Source organism: Oncorhynchus clarkii, unplaced genomic scaffold (genome assembly GCF_045791955.1).
Source record: "Oncorhynchus clarkii lewisi isolate Uvic-CL-2024 unplaced genomic scaffold, UVic_Ocla_1.0 unplaced_contig_10305_pilon_pilon, whole genome shotgun sequence".
Lineage (NCBI taxonomy): Eukaryota > Metazoa > Chordata > Actinopteri > Salmoniformes > Salmonidae > Oncorhynchus > Oncorhynchus clarkii.
In genome coordinates, this window is record NW_027258009.1 from 137501 (window position 1) to 160000 (window position 22500).

Consider the following 22500-nt stretch of genomic DNA (forward strand, 5'->3'; position numbering starts at 1 on the left):
AGGAAGAGGGGGAGGACAGGGAGAGGAGGAGGGGGGAGGAGAGGGAGAGGAAGACATGTAGAGATGGTGGGAGGAGAGAGAGAGGAGGAGGGGGGAGGAGAGGGAGAGGAGGAGGGGGGAGAGGGAGAGGAGGAGGAGTGAGAAGCGTATGTACCTGTAGTGTGAGTCGTTTGACGGCGTCCCAGACGTGAGAGATTAGCTCCTTCATACGTTCCTCTGGGGTAGTCCAGGTCTCTGGAGAGGAAGGCATCACCTTCATAGGGATGGACAGAGGACGGGACTCTGGGGAGGGAGGGAAAGATAGAGAGGGGGAGAGAGGGAGAGAGATAACGAGAGATAACGAGAGAGAGAGAGAGAGAGAGAGACAGAGAGACAGAGAGAGAGGGTGCGAGAGAGAGACAGAGACAGAGAGAGAGAGACAGAGGGAGGGAGATAGAGAGAGAGAGAGGGAGACACAGAGAGACAGAGACACAAAGAGACAGAGAATGAAGGACAGAGAGACAGAGAAGAGAGAGAGAGAGGAGAGACAGACAGTGACAGAGACAGAGAGAGATCGAGGGTGCGAGAGAGAGACAGAGACAGAGAGACAGAGGGAGGGAGATAGAGAGAGAGAGAGGGAGAGAGAGATAGACAGAGACATAGAGAGAGAGAGAGAGAGAGAGAGAGGGAGAGAGAGGGGGAGAGAAGGAGAGAAAGGGAGAGAGAGAGACAGAGAGGGAGAGGGAGAGAGAGAGAGAGAAGCACGGTTAATATACCACTATTAGGAGACGAGAGAATTATTAGGGACCAGAGAGAATGGGAGAGAGAACACAACAGAGTCCTAACAGGAGAGAGAGTGGAACATATCTATGGAGCAGAGGAACATATCTATGGAGCAGAGAGACAGAGAGACATATCTACGGAGCAGAGAGACATATCTACGGAGCAGAATAACATATCTACGGAGCAGGAGACAGAGGAACATATCTACGGAGCAGAATAACATATCTACGGAGCAGGAGACAGAGGGACATATCTACGGAGCAGAGAGACAGAGGAACATATCTACGGAGCAGAGAGACAGAGGAACATATCTACGGAGCAGAGAGACATATCTACGGAGCAGAGAGACAGATCTACGGAGCAGAATAACATATCTACGGAGCAGAGAGACAGAGGAACATATCTACGGAGCAGAGAGACAGAGAGACATATCTACGGAGCAGAGAGACAGAGAGACATATCTACAGAGCAGAGAGACATATCTACAGAGCAGAGAGACAGAGAGACATATCTACGGAGCAGAGAGACAGATCTACAGAGCAGAGAGACAGATCTACAGAGCAGAGAGACAGATCTACAGAGCAGAGAGACATATCTACAGAGCAGAGATACATATCTACAGAGCAGAGAGACATATCTATGGAGTAGAGAGACAGATCTACGGATCAGAGCAGGTTTGAACGTCAGATCCTCATCAGTATAGTACATGTCTCATGTATTCAGTCAGGACATCTGAACGACACTTCACTGTGAGCTCATCTCTGAACCCACAGAGAGAGAGAGAGATGAACAGCCAAGGGGAGTGTGAACATTCATGATGGTGGACAGAGATATTCATGACAAGGTTTGAAGGTCCTGCCTCCTGACGTGACTACGGATGTTTGTTCCAGCCAGCAGATACTGATGGTAACAAACAGACACACATATCATCACACAACACAAACCACCAAGCCCCGTTAAACTAGCCTGGCCAGGAGAAAGCCACGTTAAATTAGCCTGGCCAGGAGAAAGCCCCGTTAAACTAGCCTGGCCAGGAGAAAGCCCCGTTAAACTAGCCTGGCCAGGAGAAAGCCCCGTTAAACTAGCCTGACCAGGGAGCAAGTCCCGTTAAACTAGCCTGACCAGGAGACCACCCCGTTAAACTAGCCTGACCAGGGAGCAAGTCCCGTTAAACTAGCCTGACCAGGGAGCAAGCCCCGTTAAACTAGCCTGACCAGGGAGAAAGTCCCGTTAAACTAGCCTGGCCAGGAGACCGCCCCGTTAAACTAGCCTGACCAGGAGACCTCCCCGTTAAACTAGCCTGACCAGGAGACCTCCCCGTTAAACTAGCCTGACCAGGAGACCACCCTGTTAAACTAGCCTGACCAGGAGACTCCCTATTAAACTAGCCTGACGAGGAGACCTCCCCGTTAAACTAGCCTGACCAGGAGACCGCCCCATTAAACTAGCCTGACCAGGGAGCAAGCACCGTTAAACTAGCCTGACCAGGAGACCACCCTGTTAAACTAGCCTGACCAGGAGACCACCCCGTTAAACTAGCCTGACCAGGAGACCTCCCCGTTAAACTAGCCTGACCAGGAGACCTCCCCGTTAAACTAGCCTGACCAGGAGACCACCCTGTTAAACTAGCCTGACCAGGAGACTCCCTATTAAACTAGCCTGACGAGGAGACCTCCCCGTTAAACTAGCCTGACCAGGAGACCTCCCCGTTAAACTAGCCTGACCAGGAGACCACCCTGTTAAACTAGCCTGACCAGGAGACTCCCTATTAAACTAGCCTGACGAGGAGACCTCCCCGTTAAACTAGCCTGACCAGGAGACCGCCCCATTAAACTAGCCTGACCAGGGAGCAAGCACCGTTAAACTAGCCTGACCAGGAGACCACCCTGTTAAACTAGCCTGACCAGGAGACCGCCCTGTTAAACTAGCCTGACCTGGAGACCACCCCGTTAAACTAGCCTGACGAGGCCAGATCAAATAAATGTGTATTTGTGAAATGCTGAATACAACAGGTGTAGGTAGACTTTACAGTGAAATGCTGAATACAACAGGTGTAGTAGACTTTACAGTGAAATGCTGAATACAACAGGTGTAGTAGACCTCACAGTGAAATGCTGAATACAACAGGTGTAGTAGACCTCACAGTGAAATACTGAATACAACAGGTGTAGTAGACCTTACAGTGAAATGCTGAATACAACAGGTGTAGGTAGACCTTACAGTGAAATGCTGAATACAACAGGTGTAGTAGACCTTACAGTGAAATGCTGAATACAACAGGTGTAGTAGACCTTACAGTGAAATGCTGAATACAACAGGTGTAGTAGACCTTACAGTGAAATGCTGAATACAACAGGTGTAGTAGACCTTACAGTGAAATGCTGAATACAACAGGTGTAGTAGACCTTACAGTGAAATGCTGAATACAACAGGTGTAGTAGACCTTACAGTGAAATGCTGAATACAACAGGTGTAGTAGACCTTACAGTGAAATGCTGAATACAACAGGTGTAGTAGACCTCACAGTGAAATGCTGAATACAACAGGTGTAGTAGACCTTACAGTAAAATGCTGAATACAACAGGTGTAGAGAACAGGTGTAGACCAAACCACCCATACACCACTATATAGCGTCATTTAGCTAGCTAGCTACAGTAGAGGGCATGGTAAAGTCATCAGTGTGGTTAGCATTAGCGTCCGTTAGCTAGCCAGCCACAGTAGAGGACATGGTAAAGTCATCAGTATGGCTAGCATTAGCGTCAGTTAGCTAGCCAGCCACAGTAGAAGACATAGTAAAGTCATCAGTGTGGCTAGCATTAGCATCAGCTAGCTAGCTATAGTAGAGAGGGCATGGTAAAGTCATCAGTGTGGCTAGCATTAGCATCAGCTAGCTAGCTACAGTAGAGAGGGCATGGTAAAGCCATCAGTGTCGCTAGCGTTAGCACCAGCTAGCTAGCTACAGTAGAGAGGGCATGGTAAAGCCATTAGTGTGGCTAGCATTAGCATCAGCTAGCTAGCTACAGTAGAGAGGGCATGGTAAAGCCATTAGTGTGGCTAGCATTAGCATCAGCTAGCTAGCTACAGTAGAGAGGGCATGGTAAAGCCATCAGTGTGGCTAGCATTAGCATCAGTTAGCTAGCTAGCTACAGTAGAGAGGGCATGGTAAAGCCATCAGTGTGGCTAGTTGGCGTTAGCGTCACAGGTGAGAGAGGGACTGTGGGGTCTCTGAAGAGACATTAAGACACATTATTCCATGATTTAAAGGTCTGCCTGCTAAGCTCAGCAACTCGCTATACAGCTCTCCTCTCCTCTGTCCCACAGCTGTCAGGCGATGATGTCAACCCTCCTGAAATACCTCTCTTTCCTAAGTATCACTAAAACAGCTGAGGGGATTTCCAAGGTGACAGAGCGAAATCAAGATGGCCGGTTAGTTTTTGTGGTCGCCGTGGCATCCTACCTCATGCTGAGGGTGGAAGGACTGAGCTCACAGGTGTGTGTGTGTGTGTGTGTGTAAGTTTCCGTGTATATCTATGTAATTATGACAGAGAGTGGCCATACATTGACCAAGATAATCCTGTCTCCTCCCCTCGCCCTACTGTCTCCTCCCCTCGCCCTACTGTCTCCTCCCCTCACCCTACTGTCTCCTCTCCTTGCCCTACTGTCTCCTCTCCTCGCCCTACTGACTCCTCCCCTCGCCTTACTGTCTCCTCCCCTCACCCTACTGTCTCCTCCCCTCGTCCTACTGTCTCCTCCCCTCACCCTACTGTCTCCTCTCCTCGCCTTACTGTCTCCTCCTCTCCTCGCCTTACTGTCTCCTCCTCTCCTCGCCCTACTGTCTCCTCTCCTCGCCTTACTGTCTCCTCTCCTCGCCCTAGGGGCCCTGTTGTGGTAGTGGGGAGGGGTGTAGAGGTGGTGGGGCCTGATGTGGGGAGGGGTTTAGAGGTGGTGGTGGTGGTGGTGGGGCCTGATGTCCCAGAGGCCCGACCCAAAACAACGCAGTCACCCTGGACGTGGGATCTGATCCCAGAGGCCCGACCCAAAACAACGCAGTCACCCTGGACGTGGGATCTGATCCCAGAGGCCCGACCCAAAACAACGCAGTCACCCTGGACGTGGGATCTTATCCCAGAGGCCCGACCCAAAACAACACAGTCACCCTGGACGTGGGATCTGATCCCAGAGGCCCGACCCAAAACAACACAGTCACCCTGGACGTGGGATCTGATCCCAGAGGCCCGACCCAAAACAACACAGTCACCCTGGACGTGGGATCTTATCCCAGAGGCCCGACCCAAAACAACACAGTCACCCTGGACGTGGGATCTTATCCCAGAGGCCCGACCCAAAACAACACAGTCACCCTGGACGTGGGATCTTATCCCAGAGGCCCGACCCAAAACAACACAGTCACCCTGGACGTGGGATCTTATCCCAGAGGCCCGACCCAAAACAACACAGTCACCCTGGACGTGGGATCTGATCCCAGAGGCCCGACCCAAAACAACCTCTTGGTGCAGGAGAGGCGGACGGAGCGTCCTACTGGTCAGACTCAGACGGCGAGCACACCATCCACCGTTTCCGAGTATATTACTCGCCAATGTCCCAATCTGTAGACAACAAGGTGGACGAAATTAGGGCACGAGTTGCCTTCCAGAGAGACATCAGAGATGGTAACATTCTCTGTTTCACGGAAACATGTCTCACTCGGGATACGTTGTCAGAGTCGGTACAGCCACCCGGTTTCCTCACGCATCGCACCGACAGAAACAAACATCTCTCTGGTAAGAAGAAGGGCGGGGGTGTATGACTTATGATTAATGACTCATGGTGTGATCATAACAACATACAGGAACTCAAGTCCTATTGTTCACCTGACCTAGAATTCCTTACAATCAAATGCCGACCGCATTATCTACCAAGAGATGAATGTATGAATACATAATATATAATTCTAGTCACAGTCGTGTATATCCCAAGCAGATATTACTGCACTGTCGGAACTAGAAGCACAAGCATTTCGCTACACTCGCATTAACATCTGCTAACCATGTGTATGTGACCAATACAATTTGATCTGAGGTGATGGTGGTGGGGGTAGTGGGGAGGGGTGGTAGAGGTGGTGGTGCACGCTGTGGTAGAAGGGATTTGGGGTGCAGTGGTGTGAGGCTGGGCTAGGAGGGGGTGGGGTGCTGATGGTCGGGGGGAATCAACCATGACAGGCTCCCAGCTACTGACTACAGTCCTCTAACCTTAAAGCCAATTCATGCTTGATGGAGGATGTGACGCAATGCCGAGCCTCTGGCGGCTCTCAGAGGCCAAACGGGGCTCCGTAACGCATCGCCACGCGTCTCCCAAATGGTGTAGAGGCCGTATCACCGTAAATGCTGCAGAGGCCGTATCACCGTAAATGCTGCAGAGGCCGTATCAACGTAAATGCTGCACGGCCAATGCAGACGTCGGGTTGACCATGAAGCGCCTTTTTCCCCCGAAAACATCAACAAATCAACAACTCTTCTCTCTCCCTCCGTCTGTCACCATGGGTTGGCTGGCAAATGGCACCCTATTCCCTATATAGTGCACTACTTTAGACCAGAGCCCTATTCCCTATTTAGTACACTACTTTTGCCCTGCGTAGAGAATCGGCTGCCATTTGGGACAGAGGCTTAGACTGCTGGGGACAAACCTGTCCCCCAGGATGACATCATGAGTTCTGACCTGTCCTGTTCTGACCTGTCCAGTCCTGGTCTGACCTGTCCTGACCAGTCCTGGTCTGACCTGTCCAGTCCTGGTCTGTCCAGTCCTGGTCTGACCTGTCCTGACCTGACCAGTCCTGATCTGTCAGACCTGTCCTGACTAGTCCTGACCTGTCCTGACCCAGGGTAGGCCCAGTGTGGGCCCAGGGTAGACCCAGTGTGGGCCCAGGGTAGGCCCAGTGTGGGCCCAGGGTAGGGCCAGGGAAGGCCCAGTGTGGTCCCAGGGCAGGCCCAGTGTGGACCTAGGGTAGGCCCAGTGTGGGCCCAGGGTAGGCCTAGTGTGGGCCCAGGGTAGGGCCAGGGAAGGCCCAGAGTAGGCCAATGGTAGACCCAGGGTAGGCCCAGGGTAGGCCCAGTGTGGGCCCAGGGAAGGCCCAGGCAGGTAGAGACATTAGAAGCATTACAGCTCCATCTATTAAACCAGACACAGTCCTGGAGGTCTGGAGAGTAGAACACATAGGGATTCATGCTGGAGGTCTGTTAGAGAGGCTGGAGGTCTGTTAGAGAGGCTGTAGGCCTGTTAGAGAGAATGAAGGCCTGTTAGAGAGGCTGTAGGTCTGTTATAGAGACTGTTAGAGAGGCTGTAGGAGAGGATGTAGGTCTGTTAGAGAGGCTGTATGTCTGTTAGAGAGGCTGTAGGCCTGTTAGAGAGGATGAAGGCCTGTTAGAGAGGCTGAAGGTCTGTTAGAGAGGCTGTAGGTCTGTTATAGAGACTGTTAGAGAGGCTGTAGGAGAGGATGTAGGTCTGTTAGAGAGGCTGTATGTCTGTTAGAGAGTCTGTAGGCCTGTTAGAGAGGCTGTAGGCCTGTTAGAGAGGATGAAGGCCTGTTAGAGAGGCTGAAGGTCTGTTAGAGAGGCTGTAGGTCTGTTATAGAGACTGTTAGAGAGGCTGTAGGAGAGGATGTCGGTCTGTTAGAGAGGCTGTATGTCTGTTAGAGAGTCTGTAGGCCTGTTAGAGAGGATGTAGGTCTGTTAGAGAGGCTGTAGGTCTGTTAGAGAGGCTGTAGGTCTGTTAGAGAGGCTGTAGGTCTGTTAGAGAGGCTGGAGGTATGTTAGAGAGGCTGGAGGTATGTTAGAGAGACTGTAGGTATGTTAGAGAGGCTGTAGGTCTGTCAGAGAGGCTGTAGGTCTGTCAGAGAGGCTGTAGGTCTGTCAGAGAGGCTGTAGGTCTGTTAGAGAGGCTGTAGGCCTGTTAGAGAGACTGTAGGTATGTTAGAGAGGCTGTAGGTCTGTTAGAGAGGTTGTAGGCCTGTTAGAGAGGCTGTAGGTATGTTAGAGAGGCTGTAGGTCTGTTATAGAGGCTGTAGGTCTGTTAGAGAGGCTGTAGGCCTGTTAGAGAGGCTGTAGGTCTGTTAGAGAGGCTGTAGGTCTGTTAGAGAGGCTGCAGGTCTGTTAGAGGATGTAGGCCTGTGAGAGAAAAGAAGTGTCTGGACTCAGAGTTCAGGCTTAGTGGTGCTGCGCTGTGGAGGCATGGGATGGGGCTCAAGGCTGTGTGGGCGACTCGCAGAGGTGACGGAGGGAGCATCCAGAGGCCTCTCAAACCTCCCACGCTGTAACGATTCCTCAGGGCCTACTCTCCTCACAGCTGAGTTCTGGAATATACTGGTTATTCCCTGTAGCAGAGCACAGGGTTGTTATTCCCCTGCCTCATGCCATTACAGCCCCACCCTCAACCCACCCTCTTCTAGAACTCTCTCTTTACTTCTCTCTCTCTCTCTATCACTGCCTCCCTCTCTTGTTCAGGGTCACTTGTTGTCAATCACATATACATGAAACCAGGGGCTTTAAAAACTGGGGCCAAAGCATGACAGAAGAGATGAGAGAGAGGGAGAGTCAGAGAGAGGGAGAGGGAGAGTCAGAGAGGGAGAGTCAGAGAGAAAGAGGGAGAGTCAGAGAGAGAGGGAGCCAGAGAGAGAGTCAGAGTCAGAGAGGGAGAGTCAGAGAGGGAGAGTCAGAGAGAGAGGGATAGTCAGAGTCATATAGTACAGTTTCCACATCACATCCTTGTATATATTAATATATATTAATTCACTAATTCTTCAGAGAGCCACTAACCGTCACAGATCACCTGTAACCTGGGTCTTTCTAGAGAATAATTATTGACATCACCACAGGGATCACAACAGAAAGCACAGTGTGTTGCTGAAGGACAGAGAGCCACTAACCGTCACAGATCACCTGTAAGACCATAACATCACTAGTGGACGGACGGGTCTTTCTAGAGAATCATTATTGACATCACTACAGGGATCACAACAGGAAGCACAGTGTGTTGCTGAAGGACAGAGAGCCACTAACCGTCACAGATCACATGTAACACCATAACATCACTAGTGGACGGGACTTTCTAGAGAATCATTATTGACATCACTACAGGGATCACAACAGGAATCACAGTGTGTTGCTGAAGGACAGAGAGACACTAACCGTCACAGATCACCTGTAAGACCATAACATCACTAGTGGACGGACGGGTCTTTCTAGAGAATCATTATTGACATCACTACAGGGATCACAACAGGAAGCACAGTGTGTTGCTGAAGGACAGAGAGCCACTAACCGTCACAGATCACATGTAACACCATAACATCACTAGTGGACGGGACTTTCTAGAGAATCATTATTGACATCACCACAGGGATCACAACAGGAAGCACTACGTGTCCCTCTGTCCTTCAGCAACACGCTGTCCCTACTCTGTTATTTAAAACAGACTCCCTGTTCCTCTCTCTCCCCATATCTCCCTGCCAGGCTGGACTTGGCCGGTATGTTTCCCATTACAAGTGGTTTACAATAAAATGAAGTGTTGTATATTCTTTTACAGCTGCCACGCAGAGGCAGCGACTAACTTTTTAATAACCGACTGGGGTATTTGTTTTGGATGCAGGTCGCTGTTTATTTAAATATTTATCCGACTTCATTTGTTAGAGTGCTGTTGAAGCATGCCACAAAGACAGAGCAGAGTAGAACAGACTTACTGGCATGGAGGGATGGAGGGGTGGAGGGCTGGAGGGGTGGGGGGGCTGGAGGGGTGGAGGGATAGAGGGGTGGAGGAGTGGGGGGCTGGAGTGGTGGGGGGTGGGGGGCTGGGGGGATGGAGGGGTGGATGGGTGGAGGGGTGGAGGCGTGGGGGGATGGAGGGATGGAGGGGTGGGGGGATGGAGGGGTGGAGGGTTTTGCCTCTGTTCTATTCTCTCTGTTTATCTCTCCCGGTTTATCTCCTCTCTATCTCTCCCCCTGTTAATCTCCTCTCCATCTCTCTCCCTGTTTATCTCCTCTCCATCTCTCTCCCTGTTTATCTCCTATCCATATATCCCCCTGGTTATCTCCTCTCCATCTCTCTCTCTGTTTATCTCCTCTCCATCTCTCTCCCTGTTTATCTCCTCTCCATCTCTCTCCCTGTTTATCTCCTATCCATATATCCCACTGGTTATCTCCTCTCCATCTCTCTCCCTGTTTATCTCCTCTCCATCTCTCCCCCTGTTTATCTCCTCTCCATCTCTCTCCCTGTTTATCTCCTCTCCATCTCTCTCCCTGTTTATCTCCTATCCATATATCCCCCTGGTTATCTCCTCTCCATCTCTCCCCCTGTTTATCTCCTCTCCATCTCTCCCCCTGTTTATCTCCTCTCCATCTATCCCCTTGTTTATCTCCTCTCTATCTCTCCCCCTGTTTATCTCCTATAAATCTCTCCCCCTGTTTATCTCCTCTCCATCTCTCCCCCTGTTTATCTCCTCTCCATCTATCCCCTTGTTTATCTCCTCTCTATCTCTCCCCCTGTTTATCTCCTATAAATCTCTCCCCCTGTTTATCTCCTCTCCATCTCTCCCCCTGGTTATCTCCTCTCCATCTATCCCCCTGGTTATCTCCTATCTATCTCTCCCCCGTTTATCTCCTCTCCATCTATCCCCCTGTTTATCTCATCTCCATCTCTCTCCCTGTTTATCTCCTCTCCATCTCTCTCCCTGTTTATCTCCTCTCTATCTCTCCCCCTGTTTATCTCCTCTTCATCTCTCTCCCTGTTTATCTCCTCTCCATCTCTCTCCCTGTGTATATCCTCTCCATATTTCCCCCTGTGTATCTCCTCTCCATCTCTCCTCCTGTTTATCTCCTCTCCATCTCTCTCTCTGTTTATCTCCTCTCCATCTCTCCCCCTGTTTATCTCCTCTCTATATATCCCTCTGTTTATCTCCTCTCCATCTCTCCCCCTGTTTATCTCCTCTCTATATATCCCTCTGTTTATCTCCTCTCAATCTCTCCCCCTGTTTATCTCCTCTCTATATATCCCTCTGTTTATCTCCTCTCCACCCCCCCCCTGTTTATCTCCTCTCCACCCCGTTGTTTATCTCCTCTCCATATCTCCCCCTGTTTATCTCCTCTCCGCCCCCCCCCTGTTTATCTCCTCTCTATCTCTCCTCCTGTTTATCTCCTCTCCATCTCTCCCTCTGTTGATCTCCTCTCCATCTCTCCCTCTGTTTATCTCATATCTATCTCTCCTCCTGTTATCTCCTCTCCACCCCCCCGTTTATCTCCTCTCTATCTCTCCCTGTTTATCTCCTCTCCATCTCTCTCCCTGTTTATCTCCTATCCATATATCCCCCTGGTTATCTCCTCTCCATCTCTCTCTCTGTTTATCTCCTCTCCATCTCTCTCCCTGTTTATCTCCTCTCCATCTCTCTCCCTGTTTATCTCCTATCCATATATCCCACTGGTTATCTCCTCTCCATCTCTCTCCCTGTTTATCTCCTCTCCATCTCTCCCCCTGTTTATCTCCTCTCCATCTCTCTCCCTGTTTATCTCCTCTCCATCTCTCTCCCTGTTTATCTCCTATCCATATATCCCCCTGGTTATCTCCTCTCCATCTCTCCCCCTGTTTATCTCCTCTCCATCTCTCCCCCTGTTTATCTCCTCTCCATCTATCCCCTTGTTTATCTCCTCTCTATCTCTCCCCCTGTTTATCTCCTATAAATCTCTCCCCCTGTTTATCTCCTCTCCATCTCTCCCCCTGTTTATCTCCTCTCCATCTATCCCCTTGTTTATCTCCTCTCTATCTCTCCCCCTGTTTATCTCCTCTAAATCTCTCCCCCTGTTTATCTCCTCTCCATCTCTCCCCCTGGTTATCTCCTCTCCATCTATCCCCCTGGTTATCTCCTATCTATCTCTCCCCCGTTTATCTCCTCTCCATCTATCCCCCTGTTTATCTCATCTCCATCTCTCTCCCTGTTTATCTCCTCTCCATCTCTCTCCCTGTTTATCTCCTCTCTATCTCTCCCCCTGTTTATCTCCTCTTCATCTCTCTCCCTGTTTATCTCCTCTCCATCTCTCTCCCTGTGTATATCCTCTCCATATTTCCCCATGTGTATCTCCTCTCCATCTCTCCTCCTGTTTATCTCCTCTCCATCTCTCTCTCTGTTTATCTCCTCTCCATCTCTCCTCCTGTTTATCTCCTCTCTATATATCCCTCTGTTTATCTCCTCTCCATCTCTCCCCCTGTTTATCTCCTCTCTATATATCCCTCTGTTTATCTCCTCTCAATCTCTCCCCCTGTTTATCTCCTCTCTATATATCCCTCTGTTTATCTCCTCTCCACCCCCCCCCTGTTTATCTCCTCTCCACCCCGTTGTTTATCTCCTCTCCATATCTCCCCCTGTTTATCTCCTCTCCGCCCCCCCCTGTTTATCTCCTCTCTATCTCTCCTCCTGTTTATCTCCTCTCCATCTCTCCCTCTGTTGATCTCCTCTCCATCTCTCCCTCTGTTTATCTCATATCTATCTCTCCTCCTGTTATCTCCTCTCCACCCCCCCGTTTATCTCCTCTCTATCTCTCCCCGTTTATCTCCTCTCCACCTCTCCCCCTGTTCATCTCTCCCCGTGTTTATCTCCTCTCTATCTCTCCCCGTTTATCTCCTCTCTATCGCTCCCCCTGTGTATCTCCTCTCTATCTCTCCCCCTGTTTATCTCCTCTAAATCTCTCCCCCTGTTTATCTCCTCTCTATCTCTCCCCCTGTTTATATCATCTCTATCTCTCCCCTGTTTATATCCTCTCTATCTCTCCCTCTGTTAATCTCCTCTCCATCTCTCCCTCTGTTTATCTCCTATCTATCTCTCCCCCTGTTATCTCCTCTCCACCCCCCCCCCGTTTATCTCCTCTCTATCTCTCCCCCTGTTTATCTCATCTCTATCTCTCCCTCTGTTTATCTCCTAGCTATCTCTCCCCATGTTATCTCCTCTCCCCCCCCCCTGTTTATCTCCTCTCTATCTCTCCCCCTGTTATCTCCTCTCCACCCCCCCCCTGTTTATCTCCTCTCTATCTCTCCCCGTTTATCTCCTCTCCATCTCTCCCCCTGTTTATCTCCTCTCTATCTCTCCCCGTTTATCTCCTCTCTATCGCTCCCCCTGTGTATCTCCTCTCTATCTCTCCCCCTGTGTATCTCCCCTTCCATCTCTCCCTCTGTTTATCTCCTCTCCATCTCTCCGTCTGTTTATCTCCTCCTCATCTCTCTCCCAGACCTCTACCGTCTATAACCATCTCTAACCTCAGACCTTTCCTGTCTATAACCCTCTCTAACATCAGACCTCTCGTGTCTATAACCCTCTCTAACCTCAGACCTATTGTGTCCACCCATAACCATATCTCTCTCTAACATCAGACCTCTCCTGTCTATAACCTTCTCTAACCTCAGACCTCTCCTGTCTATAACCCTCTCTCTCCCCTCAGACTACAGACCTCTCCTGTCTACCCATAACCCTCTCTCTCCCCTCAGACTACAGACCTCTCCTGTCTACCCATAACCCTCTCTCTCTCCCCTCAGACTACAGACCTCTCCTGTCTACCCATAACCCTCTCCCGTCTACCCATAACCCTCTCTCTCTCCCATCAGCCTACAGACCTATCCAGACATCTCCTGTCTACCCATAACCCTCTCTCTCTCCCCTCAGCCTACAAACCTCTCCAGACCTCTCCTGTCTACCCATAACCCTCTCCCGTCTACCCATAACCCTCTCTCTCTCCCCTCAGCCTACAGACCTCTCCAGACCTCTCCTGTCTACCCATAACCCTCTCTCTCTCCCCTCAGACTACAGACCTCTCCAGACCTCTCCTGTCTACCCATAACCCTCTCTCTCTACCCTCAGCCTACAGACCTCTCCTGTCTACCCATAACCCTCTCTCTCTCCCCTCAGACTACAGACCTCTCCAGACCTCTCCTGTCTACCCATAACCCTCTCCTGTCTACCCATGACCCTCTCCTGTCTACCCATAACCCTCTCCTGTCTACCCATAACCCTCTCCTGTCTACCCATGACCCTCTCCTGTCTACCCATAACCCTCTCTCTCTCCCCTCAGACTACAGACCTCTCCTGTCTACCCATAACCCTCTCTCTCTCCCCTCAGACTACAGACCTCTCCTGTCTACCCATAACCCTCTCCTGTCTACCTATATCTCATTATTCCTCCCTACAGTTTGTTTTCTTTCTCTATCCACCATCATTACGTTGATAAATGATTGACTTTGTGAGAAAAGTTAAACTAGATAAATAAATGTCCAGTGTCAACATGATCCCTCGAACCAGAACACAGCAGCCAATAACAGACTTCCATCAAGATACTAGAGCCGGGTCAGGAGTTACCTTCTGTCTGCTTCTCTCTGTCTGTCTCTGAGTGGGTCAGGAGTTTCCCCTCTGTCTGCTTCTCTCTGTCTCTCTCTGAGTGGGTCAGGAGTTTCCCCTCTGTCTGCTTCTCTCTGTCTCTCTCTGAGCCGGGTCAGGAGTTTCCCCTCTGTCTGCTTCTCTCTGTCTCTCTCTGAGCCGGGTCAGGAGTTTCCCTCTGTCTGCTTCTCTCTGTCTGTCTCTGAGTGGGTCAGGAGTCTCCCCTCTGTCTGCTTCTCTCTGTCTGTCTCTGAGTGGGATGGGAGTCTCCCCTCTGTCCCTCTCTGAGTGGGATGGGAGTCTCCCCTCTGTCTCTCTCTGAGCGGGTCAAGAGTTACCCCTCTGTCTGCTTCTCTCTGTCTGTCTCTGAGCGGGTCAGGAGTTTCCCCTCTGTATGCTTCTCTCTGTCTGTCTCTGAGTGGGACAGGAGTTTCCCCTCTGTCTGCTTCTCTCTGTCTCTCTCTGAGCGGGACAGGAGTTTCCCCTCTGTCTGCTTCTCTCTGTCTCTCTCTGAGCGGGACAGGAGTTTCCCCTCTGTCTGCTTCTCTCTGTCTCTCTCTGAGCCGGGTCAGGAGTCTCCTCTCTGTCTCTCTCTGATTGGGACGGGAGTTTCCCCTCTGTCTGCTTCTCTCTGTCTCTCTCTGAGCGGGACAGGAGTCTCCTCTCTGTCTCTCTCTGATTGGGACGGGAGTCTCCCCTCTGTCTCTCTCTGAGTGGGACGGGAGTCTCCCCTCTGTCTGTTTCTCTTTCTCTCTCTGAGCGGGTCAGGAGTTTCCCCTCTGTCTCTCTGAGTAGGTCAGGAGTTTCCCCTCTGTCTGCTTCTCTCTGTCTGTCTCTGAGTGGGTCAGGAGTTTCCACTCTGTCTCTCTCTGAGTGGGTCAGGAGTTTCCCCTCTGTCTGTTTCTCTCTGTCTCTCTCTGAGTGGGTCAGGAGTTACCCCTCTGTCTGCTTCTCTCTGTCTCTCTCTGAGTGGGTCAGGAGTTTCCCCTCTGTCTGCTTCTCTCTGTCTCTCTCTGAGCGGGGCAGGAGTCTCCTCTCTGTCTCTCTCTGATTGGGACGGGAGTCTCCCCTCTGTCTCTCTCTGAGTGGGACGGGAGTCTCCCCTCTGTCTCTCTCTGAGTGGGACGGGAGTCTCCCCTCTGTCTGTTTCTCTTTCTCTCTCTGAGCGGGTCAGGAGTTTCCCCTCTGTCTCTCTGAGTAGGTCAGGAGTTTCCCCTCTGTCTGCTTCTCTCTGTCTGTCTCTGAGTGGGTCAGGAGTTTCCACTCTGTCTCTCTCTGAGTGGGTCAGGAGTTTCCCCTCTGTCTGTTTCTCTCTGTCTCTCTCTGAGTGGGTCAGGAGTTACCCCTCTGTCTGCTTCTCTCTGTCTCTCTCTGAGTGGGTCAGGAGTTTCCCCTCTGTCTGCTTCTCTCTGTCTCTCTCTGAGCCGGGTCAGGAGTTTCTCCTCTGTCTGCTCCTCTCTGTCTCTCTCTGAGCGGGTCAGGAGTTTCTCCTCTGTCTGCTTCTCTCTGTCTCTCTCTGAGCGGGTCAGGAGTTACCCCTCTGTCTGCTTCTCTCTGTCTGTCTCTGAGTGGGTCAGGAGTTTCCCCTCTGTCTGCTTCTCTCTGTCTCTCTCTGAGTGGGTCAGGAGTTTTCTCTCTGTCTGTCTCTGAGTGGGACAGGAGTTTCCCCTCTGTCTGTTTCTCTCTGTCTCTCTCTGAGTGGGTCAGGAGTTTCCCCTCTGTCTGCTTCTCTCTGTCTCTCTCTGAGTGGGTCAGGAGTGTCCCCTCTGTCTGCTTCTCTCTGTCTCTCTCTGAGCGGGACAGGAGTTTCCCCTCTGTCTGCTTCTCTCTGTCTCTCTCTAAGCGGGACAGGAGTTTCCCCTCTGTCTGCTTCTCTCTGTCTCTCTCTGAGCCGGGTCAGGAGTTACCTCTCTGTCTGCTTCTCTCTGTCTCTCTCTGAGTGGGTCAGGAGTCTCCCCTCTGTCTACTTCTCTCTGTCTGTCTCTGAGTGGGATGGGAGTCTCCCCTCTATCCCTCTCTGAGTGGGATGGGAGTCTCCCCTCTGTCTCTATCTGAGCCGGGTCAGGAGTTTCCCTCTGTCTGCTTCTCTCTGTCTGTCTCTGAGTGGGTCAGGAGTTTCCCCTCTGTCTGATTATCTCTCTGTCTGCTTTCCCCTCTGTCTGCTTCTGTCTGTCTCTCTCTGAGTGGGTCAGGAGTTTCCCCTCTGTCTGCTTCTCTCTGTCTCTCTCTGAGCCGGGTCAGGAGTTTCCCCTCTGTCTGCTTCTCTCTGTCTCTCTCTGAGTCGGGTCAGGAGTTTCTCCTCTGTCTGCTTCTCTCTGTCTCTCTCTGAGCGGGTCAAGAGTTACCCCTCTGTCTGCTTCTCTCTGTCTGTCTCTGAGTGGGTCAGGAGTTTCCCCTCTGTCTGCTTCTCTCTGTCTGTCTCTGAGTGGGTCAGGAGTTTCCCCTCTGTCTCTCTCTGAGTGGGACGGGAGTCTCCCCTCTGTCTGTTTCTCTTTCTCTCTCTGAGTTTCCCCTCTGTCTCTCTGAGTAGGTCAGGAGTTTCCCCTCTGTCTGCTTCTCTCTGTCTGTCTCTGAGTGGGTCAGGAGTCTCCCCTCTGTCTCTATCTGAGCCGGGTCAGGAGTTTCCCTCTGTCTGCTTCTCTCTGTCTGTCTCTGAGTGGGTCAGGAGTTTCCCCTCTGTCTGATTATCTCTCTGTCTGCTTTCCCCTCTGTCTGCTTCTGTCTGTCTCTCTCTGAGTGGGTCAGGAGTTTCCCCTCTGTCTGCTTCTCTCTGTCTCTCTCTGAGCCGGGTCAGGAGTTTCCCCTCTGTCTGCTTCTCTCTGTCTCTCTCTGAGTCGGGTCAGGAGTTTCTCCTCTGTCTGCTTCTCTCTGTCTCTCTCTGAGCGGGTCAAGAGTTACCCCTCTGTCTGCTTCTCTCTGTCTGTCTCTGAGTGGGTCAGGAGTTTCCCCTCTGTCTGCTTCTCTCTGTCTGTCTCTGAGTGGGTCAGGAGTTTCCCCTCTGTCTCTCTCTGAGTGGGACGGGAGTCTCCCCTCTGTCTGTTTCTCTTTCTCTCTCGGAGTTTCCCCTCTGTCTCTCTGAGTAGGTCAGGAGTTTCCCCTCTGTCTGCTTCTCTCTGTCTGTCTCTGAGTGGGTCAGGAGTTTCCACTCTGTTTCTCTCTGAGTGGGTCAGGAGTCTCTCTCTGTCTCTCTCTGAGTGGGTCAGGAGTTTCCCCTCTGTCTGCTTCTCTCTGTCTCTCTCTGAGTAGGTCAGGAGTTTCCCCTCTGTCTGCATCTCTCTGTCTGTCTCTGAGTGGGTCAGGAGTTTCCCCTCTGTCTGCTTCTCTCTGTCTCTCTCTGAGTGGGTCAGGAATTTTCTCTCTGTCTGTCTCTGAGTGGGTCAGGAGTTTCCCCTCTGTCTGTTTCTCTCTGTCTCTCTCTGAGTGGGTCAGGAGTTTCCCCTCTGTCTGCTTCTCTCTGTCTCTCTCTGAGTGGGTCAGGAGTGTCCCCTCTGTCTGCTTCTCTCTGTCTCTCTCTGAGCGGGACAGGAGTTTCCCCTCTGTCTGCTTCTCTCTGTCTCTCTCTAAGCGGGACAGGAGTTTCCCCTCTGTCTGCTTCTCTCTGTCTCTCTCTGAGCCGGGTCAGGAGTTACCTCTCTGTCTGCTTCTCTCTGTCTCTCTCTGAGTGGGTCAGGAGTCTCCCCTCTGTCTACTTCTCTCTGTCTGTCTCTGAGTGGGATGGGAGTCTCCCCTCTGTCCCTCTCTGAGTGGGATGGGAGTCTCCCCTCTGTCTCTCTCTGAGTGGGTCAGGAGTTTCCCCTCTGTCTGCTTCTGTCTGTCTCTCTCTGAGTGGGTCAGGAGTTTCCCCTCTGTCTGCTTCTCTCTGTCTCTCTCTGAGCCGGGTCAGGAGTTTCCCCTCTGTCTGCTTCTCTCTGTCTCTCTCTGAGTCGGGTCAGGAGTTTCTCCTCTGTCTGCTTCTCTCTGTCTCTCTCTGAGCGGGTCAAGAGTTACCCCTCTGTCTGCTTCTCTCTGTCTGTCTCTGAGTGGGTCAGGAGTTTCCCCTCTGTCTGCTTCTCTCTGTCTGTCTCTGAGTGGGTCAGGAGTTTCCCCTCTGTCTCTCTCTGAGTGGGACGGGAGTCTCCCCTCTGTCTGTTTCTCTTTCTCTCTCGGAGTTTCCCCTCTGTCTCTCTGAGTAGGTCAGGAGTTTCCCCTCTGTCTGCTTCTCTCTGTCTGTCTCTGAGTGGGTCAGGAGTTTCCACTCTGTTTCTCTCTGAGTGGGTCAGGAGTCTCTCTCTGTCTCTCTCTGAGTGGGTCAGGAGTTTCCCCTCTGTCTGCTTCTCTCTGTCTCTCTCTGAGTGGGTCAGGAGTTTCCCCTCTGTCTGCATCTCTCTGTCTGTCTCTGAGTGGGTCAGGAGTTTCCCCTCTGTCTGCTTCTCTCTGTCTCTCTCTGAGTGGGTCAGGAGTTTTCTCTCTGTCTGTCTCTGAGTGGGTCAGGAGTTTCCCCTCTGTCTGTTTCTCTCTGTCTCTCTCTGAGTGGGTCAGGAGTTTCCCCTCTGTCTGCTTCTCTCTGTCTCTCTCTGAGTGGGTCAGGAGTGTCCCCTCTGTCTGCTTCTCTCTGTCTCTCTCTGAGCGGGACAGGAGTTTCCCCTCTGTCTGCTTCTCTCTGTCTCTCTCTAAGCGGGACAGGAGTTTCCCCTCTGTCTGCTTCTCTCTGTCTCTCTCTGAGCCGGGTCAGGAGTTACCTCTCTGTCTGCTTCTCTCTGTCTCTCTCTGAGTGGGTCAGGAGTCTCCCCTCTGTCTACTTCTCTCTGTCTGTCTCTGAGTGGGATGGGAGTCTCCCCTCTGTCCCTCTCTGAGTGGGATGGGAGTCTCCCCTCTGTCTCTCTCTGAGTGGGTCAGGAGTTTCCCCTCTGTCTGCTTCTCTCTGTCTCTCTCTGAGTCGGGTCAGGAGTTTCTCCTCTGTCTGCTTCTCTCTGTCTCTCTCTGAGCGGGTCAAGAGTTACCCCTCTGTCTGCTTCTCTCTGTCTGTCTCTGAGTGGGTCAGGAGTTTCCCCTCTGTCTGCTTCTCTCTGTCTGTCTCTGAGTGGGTCAGGAGTTTCCCCTCTGTCTCTCTCTGAGTGGGACGGGAGTCTCCCCTCTGTCTGTTTCTCTTTCTCTCTCTGAGCGGGTCAGGAGTTTCCCCTCTGTCTCTCTGAGTAGGTCAGGAGTTTCCCCTCTGTCTGCTTCTCTCTGTCTGTCTCTGAGTGGGTCAGGAGTTTCCACTCTGTCTCTCTCTGAGTGGGTCAGGAGTCTCTCTCTGTCTCTCTCTGAGTGGGTCAGGAGTTTCCCCTCTGTCTGCTTCTCTCTGTCTCTCTCTGAGTGGGTCAGGAGTTTCCACTCTGTCTGTTTCTCTCTGTCTCTCTCTGAGTGGGTCAGGAGTTACCCCTCTGTCTACTTCTCTCTGTCTCTCTCTGAGTGGGTCAGGAGTTTCCCCTCTGTCTGCTTCTCTCTGAGCCGGGTCAGGAGTTTCCCCTCTGTCTGCTTCTCTCTGTCTCTCTCTGAGCGGGTCAGGAGTTACCCCTCTGTCTGCTTCTCTCTGTCTGTCTCTGAGTGGGTCAGAAGTTTCCCCTCTGTCTGCTTCTCTCTGTCTCTCTCTGAGTGGGTCAGGAGTTTTCTCTCTGTCTGTCTCTGAGTGGGACAGGAGTTTCCCCTCTGTCTGTTTCTCTCTGTCTCTCTCTGAGTGGGTCAGGAGTTTCCCCTCTGTCTGCTTCTCTCTGTCTCTCTCTGAGTGGGTCAGGAGTGTCCCCTCTGTCTGCTTCTCTCTGTCTCTCTCTGAGCGGGACAGGAGTTTCCTATCTGTCTGCTTCTCTCTGTCTCTCTCTGAGCCGGGTCAGGAGTTACCTCTGTCTGCTTCTCTCTGTCTCTCTCTGAGTGGGTCAGGAGTTTCCCCTCTGTCTGCTTCTCTCTGTCTCTCTCTAAGTGGGTCAGGAGTTTCCCCTCTGTCTCTCTCTGAGTGGGTCAGGAGTTTCCCCTCTGCCTGCTTCTCTCTGTCTCTCTCTGAGTGGGTCAGGAGTGTCCCCTCTGTCTGCTTCTCTCTGTCTCTCTCTGAGCGGGACAGGAGTTTCCCCTCTGTCTGCTTCTCTCTGTCTCTCTCTGAGCCGGGTCAGGAGTTACCTCTGTCTGCTTCTCTCTGTCTCTCTCTGAGTGGGTCAGGAGTTTCCCCTCTGTCTGCTTCTCTCTGTCGGTCAGGAGTTTCCCCTCTGTCTCTCTCTGAGTGGGTCAGGAGTTTCCCCTCTGCCTGCTTCTCTCTGTCTCTCTCTCATCTCACAGCGCATCATGAGTGTGATGTAACGTCTCCCTCCCTCTAGTCTGATACAGTGGGTTCTGGTGATACAGGAAACAGCAGTGGGTTCTGGTGATACAGGAAACAGCAGTTGGTTCTGGTGATACAGGAAACAGCAGTGGGTTCTGGTGATACAGGAAACAGCAGTGCTGGTTCTGTCCGAGTCCCAAACCGAGACCGCGACGAGACCGCGTCTTCCCGGAAAGCATCCTGACAGTGTCTCCATATTCCTACTCTGATCCACGGTTCACAGGAAACACATTACCTCTTAATCCCATCAGTTCAACAGCAAACAGGAACAGGAACAAAGCTCATATTCCCTCCCAGTTGACCTTCCTAACGGCGCCAGATCAGAGAGTACGTTTCGTAGCTACAATGTGCAGTCGGTTCTGTTTCCCTGCATATCCTCCACAACGCCAGCAGCTAATTTTAGGATCTTGGGAGGAAGCTGCTGATGTCATTACTGGGAGAAGAGACTCTGTGGATTCGTCCCAAATCACATTCACTTATATTCCTTAGTGCACTAGCAGAGCGGTCAAAAAAAAAAGTGGTGCACTAAATGTAGGGAATAGGGTGCGTTCTTTGGGACGTGCCCTGTAACAATGAGAAGCTCTGGAGGCCTGCAATCCCAGCAGATTCCTGATGCCAACATTGCTTTCATTAGGACACTAAAGAAAACACTTAAGAGCTAGTTTAGTGGCTAGCTTTATGGGATCCAATTAGTGTGGTAATTGAGGCAGGGAGGGGGGGGGGGGGGGGGGCATGGCCACATGGTCCCCGCGGCAAAACAAGTTGTTTTCAAAGTCATCCGTCCAATCAGTTGTTGTGAAGAGAAATAGCAGGCTGACAGAAGTCCAAACATTGGGATACTTCTGGGATGACGAACATAACCCTGAGCTGACCTGGGTCACCATGAAGTGGTCTATAATCCCCACATTCTAATCTGAACCTGTTTTACATCGTTGTCCTCTAATCAGGGACTGATTTAGACCTGGTACACCAGGTGGATGATTCCCCTGTAATCAGGGCCTGATTTAGACCTGGGACACCAGGTGGGTGATTCCCCTGTAATCAGGGCCTGATTTAGACCTGGGACACCAGGTGGGTGATTCCCTCTAATCAGGGCCTGATTTAGACCTGGTACACCAGGTGGATGATTCCCCTCTAATCAGGGCCTGATTTAGACCTGGGACACCAGGTGGGTGATTCCCCTCTAATCAGGGACTGGTTTAGACCTGGGACACCAGGTGGGTGATTCCCCTCTAATCAGGGCCTGATTTAGACTTGGGACACCAGGTGGGTGATTCCCCTCTAATCAGGGAGTGATTTAGACCTGGAACACCAGGTGGGTGATTCCCCTCTAATCGGGGCCTGATTTAGACCTGGGACACCAGGTGGGTGATTCCCCTCTAATCGGGGCCTGATTTAGACCTGGGACACCAGGTGGGTGATTCCCCTCTAATCGGGGACTGATTTAGACCTGGGACACCAGGTGGGTGATTCCCCTCAAATCAGGGACTGATTTAGACCTGGGACACCAGGTGGGTGATTCCCCTCTAATCAGGGCCTGATTTAGACCTGGGACACCAGGTGGGTGATTCCCCTCTAATCAGGGCCTGATTTAGACCTGGGACACCAGGTGGGTGATTCCCCTCTAATCAGGGACTGATTTAGACCTGGGACACCAGGTGGGTGATTCCCCTCTAATCAGGGACTGATTTAGACCTGGGACACCAGGTGGGTGATTCCCCTAGCCCAATGAGTCTGCTCCCATACTTCCTTAAAATACCTTTGCTTAAAAAAACAAGAAAAAAGCAGCAATTGTACTGTGTCCATTTTGAGATGCCGTAGCCAGTATTCACTTCCTCAACATAGTCAGCATTAATATAAGATAAAAAAAATGAATGACATTCATTGAGTTATGTTTTTGCAGAAAGAGATCTTCGTCGCGCAATTTTACATCTAACTAAGATGTTTGGTGTAATATCTTTCCGTATAAATGTGCATGAAAACGAGTCGCCTCTTGTTGAATGACAACAAA

The 22500-nt window shown here is 51.4% G+C and overlaps 1 protein-coding gene across 1 annotated transcript in view; it reads right to left on the reverse strand.

Moving 5' to 3' along the window:
- The window catches only part of LOC139394482 (intermembrane lipid transfer protein VPS13B-like), a 173880-nt gene that overhangs the window by 100552 nt on the left and 50828 nt on the right, over nucleotides 1-22500 (reverse strand). The window contains exon 5 of the mRNA XM_071142556.1: nucleotides 155-282. Within this exon, the coding sequence (XP_070998657.1) occupies nucleotides 155-282 (128 nt within the window). The remainder of the gene's footprint in view (nucleotides 1-154; nucleotides 283-22500) is intronic.